The sequence below is a fragment of the Octopus sinensis genome, linkage group LG4 (genome assembly GCF_006345805.1).
Source record: "Octopus sinensis linkage group LG4, ASM634580v1, whole genome shotgun sequence".
Classification (NCBI taxonomy): Eukaryota; Metazoa; Mollusca; class Cephalopoda; order Octopoda; family Octopodidae; genus Octopus; species Octopus sinensis.
This window is the reverse complement of record NC_043000.1, coordinates 14862312-14867311: the sequence shown is the minus strand read 5'-3', so window position 1 is coordinate 14867311 and position 5000 is coordinate 14862312. Positions and strand designations below refer to the sequence as shown.

At 34.2% G+C, this 5000-nt stretch overlaps 1 protein-coding gene across 1 annotated transcript in view; it reads left to right on the top strand.

The window, feature by feature from the left end:
* LOC115210246 overlaps window positions 1-5000 on the top strand; it is a 23905-nt gene that overhangs the window by 2969 nt on the left and 15936 nt on the right. The window contains exon 2 of the mRNA XM_029778722.2: window positions 71-357. Coding sequence (XP_029634582.1) covers window positions 71-357 — 287 coding nt within the window. The remainder of the gene's footprint in view (window positions 1-70; window positions 358-5000) is intronic.

Sequence of the window (5000 nt, the reverse complement as noted above, 5' to 3'; positions counted from 1 at the left end):
ATCCTATCTATCTATCTACCTATCTATCTATCTATCTATCTAAAGTATACTATCTTTTTCTAACTCACAGGTTTAAGTGCAAAAGGTGAAAAAAGCAGTCGAAGAGGTTCACGCGTCTCATTTTCCAGTGCTTCCGGTACTGCTGCGAAACGGTTGAGTATAGGAGGTCAAAAGGATGAAGGGCTGCCACCTATGACACCATTAAGAAAGAAATCCATCCAGCAGTTCCTTATGGAAAAGGCTAAACAAGAAAGGCACAGATTATCAGTATTGCCTGGTGACGCCGGACGAATATCTATATCCCAAGCTAGGCCAGGAGAGCGAATCACATTTGCTAACCTCGTTTTAAAAACACAGGTATGTTCACTTAATTATCATTATATCATATTGATAGCTATATACACGTATATACAAGGCGGCGAGCTGGCAGAAACGTTAGCACGGCGGGCGAAATGCTTTGCGGTATTTCGCGTCTGCCGCTACGTTTTGAGTTCAAATTCCGCCGAGGTCGACTTTGCCTTTCATCCTTTCGGAGTCGATAAATTAAGTACCAGTTTCGCATTGGGGTCGATGTAATCGACTTAATCCGTTTGTCTGTCCTTGTTTGTCCCTTCTGTGTTTGGCCCCTTATGGGTAGTAAAGAAATACGTATTTCGTCCGCCGTTGCGTTCTGAGTTCAAATTCCGCCGAGGTCGACTTTGCCTTTCATCCTTTCGGGGTCGATAAATTAAGTACCAGTTTCGCACTGGGGTCGATGTTATCGACTTAATCCGTTTGTCTGTCCTTGTTTGCCCCTTCTGTGTTTAGCCCCTTGTGGGTAGTAAAGAAATATATATACACGTATATACATATACAATTATATGCGTGTGTGTAAGTAAATATATATATAAATATTGTGTGTGTATAATACGTATTACCTCTCTCTCTCCACCCTCTCTTCCCCCCTCTCTCTCTGTATATATATATATATATATATATATATAAGATGGGAGTAAATTTAAAACATTTTAATTTAGAAAGAAATTAATAAAATAATTTAAAATTTTATATATATAGAAAATATTACCGGTTTCGATGATGGATTTCATCTATTCAAATATTAATAAAAATTTGGAATTTGAAGTATATACAGTTTGTATTTATCTTATGTTTGGTGGTTAGAACAAGTCCGGAGATTTTTCGTACAATCTTCTTTAAATAAAGTTTATTTGTAAATAATCTCTCTCTATATAAACGGCAGTTTGTCTGTGTGTGTTTCTGTGTGTCTGTTAGGTTGTACCCTCACCCTGACCACTGCTTTCAACCGATTCTGATGAAACTTGACACACACATAGCCCAATGTCATAATTCAAAACTAACGCAGCGAAAATTTTGAAAAGTTCCCCCAGTTCTGAAAAAAATCGATAAATTCGACATGGGGTCGAGAATGAGAAACACAAACCACAGACTGTCTAGGGGACGCAACTCGACCTTTTTTAACTCTCAAAAAAAATTTACCATAATTTTTTTCCATTTTTTTGCTATATTTTGGCTATAACTCTCTAAAAATGCTTTAGAGTTATTTCCCTTACAAACCTGAGCAACGCCGGGCGATACTGCTAGTTTGGTATAAAGCTCAATGTGTTAGAAAGAAAGTGAGGGGGTGTAGTTGTCTATTGTCTTAAAAAGTCTCTGTGGGTACCTGCCGAGGGAGTGGCTTAATAGAATTTATTGACTGGGTTTTATGTCCAGCTGCGTGAGTGTGTGTGTCACCCCCCTCCACACACACACGAAACAGAACCACGAAACAAAGTGTTTTTATTTCAAGTTCCAAATTTTTATTAATATTTGATAAGATGAAATTTATCATCGAACCCGGTAATATTTTACATTTTCTATATATATATAATTTTTAAAATCATTTTCTAAATTTCTTTCTAAATCAAAACGTCTTAAATTTGCTTCTGTTCTGTTTCCACCTCCATCTTTTATATATAAAAATTTGATTTGTATAGATCTCTATAATTTTTCAACAATATATATAGTCGCTATGATAGATCGGTAGCCACTACACACATTTTTTTCTCTCCTTGTTTCTCTCCCTGTTTTTTTTCAGTGGAAGAGCGTAGGCTCGAAACGTAAAAGACTTTTTCAATTCCTGAGCGTTATACTAATACATCTGTTTGTTTTGTACACCACCTGTCTTCGTCTTTTTTTTTTTTTTCGTGAATCTCCCTATATATATATATATATATATTAATATATATATATATATATATATATATATAATATTATATATATATATATATATATATAGATATATATATATATATATATATATATATATAGATTATATATTTATATATATATATTATTTATATATATATATATATATATATATATATATATATATATATAATATATATATATATATATATATATTATATATATATATATATATATATATATATATAATATATATATATATATATATATATTTATATATATATATATATATATATATAAAGGCGGTGCTCCAGCATGGCTGCAGTCAAACACCTGAAATAATTAAAAGAATAAAAGAATACAAGGTTGGCCAAAAGTCACCTGACAGTAAATCAAAACCATTTAATTCCAAAATTTGTTTTATGTTTAACAACTGAAAGAATTTAATAAAAGCATTTAAAATATGAAACATCATGAAAATTGTTCAAACTGACGTCCTTCTTGAGCGACACATTTTCCCCATCCGAGTCAATGCAGAATTACAGATAGTATTTATGGAATTGAGATTTACTGTCGGGTGACATTTGGCCAACCTGTATATATATATCGCCAGTAGTTCACTCATCCGAAAAAGAAGTACACTTTAAAGTATTAGAGCAGTAATGTATATATTTAAGGAACTTAAAAGTTCATAGAGTCGCCGGTCATAGAGTGACCATTAGTTTCACACCTATAAAACACTTAGCAGTATAGGCAGCTCGTTAGACTCAAATGGCTGAAGATGCATAACCTCTCTAATATATCTATATATCTATCTATATCTATCTATCTATCTATCTATCTATCTATCTATCTATCTATCTATCTATTTCTCTCTCTCTCTCTCTCTCTCTCTCTCTCTCTCTCTCTATATATATATATATATATATATATATATATATATATATATATACTGTAGCTTGTAGCCCCAGGAGAACATCGTCTCCAGCTGGCTTATTGAGATGGCAAGAGACGATGTTCTCCTGGGGCTACAAGCTACAGTAACACCCACCCTTAGCGGTTAGCCATATTGAGATGGCAAGTATACCTCATACTGTCGTGCAGTTACTGTTATATCTCGTTCAGAGATTTATATTAATGCTATATATATATATATATATATATATTTGCATAGATATAAAAGGGATGACCACTAAGTGGACATCCATTATGCTAGAGGTAGACTTCATACGGTCTGACCACTAAGAAAAGATTGTTCTCAAGAAAATTCAGCAAAGAGAACTATATTTTTTTAGTGGTCAGACCATATGGGGTACCTCTAGCATAATGGATGTCCACTTAGTGGTCATTCCTCTTATATGTATGTAATATAATTTTTCTGAATCTTCAGATTTTTTCAATATGCTAGGTCACTTTATATATATATAATTAAAAAAAAAAAACGAAGAAAAAACACAACAAGAAAAAAAAAACAACGCGAGGACGTGGTACATGCAAAGTATTAGCAGATGCTCAGGGAAGGAAAGAAAGATAGTTTTACGTTTCGAGCAAAGCTCTTTGTCAGAAACAGAAAACGGAGGAAAAAATCTCCAACCATCTACATGTGGTTACGCATGGATTAGTGGTATTTGGCTCTCGATCATAGCGTCGTTAGTTCGATTTCTGGTGGCGCGTTATAACCTTGAGCAAGACGCTTTATTCCACAATGCTCCAATCTACTCATCTGGTAAAAATAAGCTGTATCTGTAATTCAAGGAGCCAGTCTAGTCACATTCTGTGTCACATTGAACTACCCTGAGAACTACGTTGAGGGTACGTGTGTCTGGAGAGTTCAGCCACTTGCATGTTAATTTCATGAGCGGGCTGTTCCGTTGATTTTGGAACATTCTGGAATGTTCTGGAACATTCTATGAATTTCCGAATGACGTGGAAGTGAGGGACTTTCGATCTACGTATTATAAAACGAAAAAACGAAGGTTAATCTTCCGTTTTTGCTTTTGAGCTTTGGATGAGAAGCGTTGAATTATGTATGTTGTTCTTTAAACCGTCCTCCAATTATAAGATTATCGTTTTTGTTTCAAAGTATTCTTATATACTAAGTCGCATACACAACATTGAGAAACTATTATCTGTAAAGCTGCAGCACACCACAATGAATAAAACCATTATTGTTCCTGTTTAAGGATTTGGATCTGGAAGTTCCCATAAAGACTTGAATGTTTGGATCTTTACCTTTTGACCGACAGATTTAAAAAATAATTTTTTGTAACTAAACACTTTCAAACTTCTGACACTGGTAGAATGTGTCATATAAAACATCTTTTACTCTTAGCATTTTTGAGAAAAGCTTATATTTACGAAGTTATTTCACGTTAAATTTGTCGTATTTCGGTAATTTCAACCAATCAATGACGTGTATTCAGCTGAATAAAATTACTGCTGAATACACGTCATTGCTGCTACGTTCTGAGTTCAAATTCCATCGAGGTCGACGTTACCTTTCATCCTCTCGTGCTCGATAAAATAAATATCAGTTGAACACTGGGGCTCGATGAAATCGAATTATCTCTCTCCCGAAAATGCTGGCCTTATTCCAAAATTTGAAGCCAATGTTAATTTTAGGTTAGTGAGAACGTGAGCAATGTTTAAGCGTTCACCTCATGTAAAGGGAAATGTTTGTAAACGAAAACAAAAATACCAAACTGTCAAAATGTCTAAATGTGCTGTGGCCTATGTAAAGCATGTGCCGCCAGGGGCAGCCCTTAGAGTGTGCCATCCCACCCCGTGTCACCAAA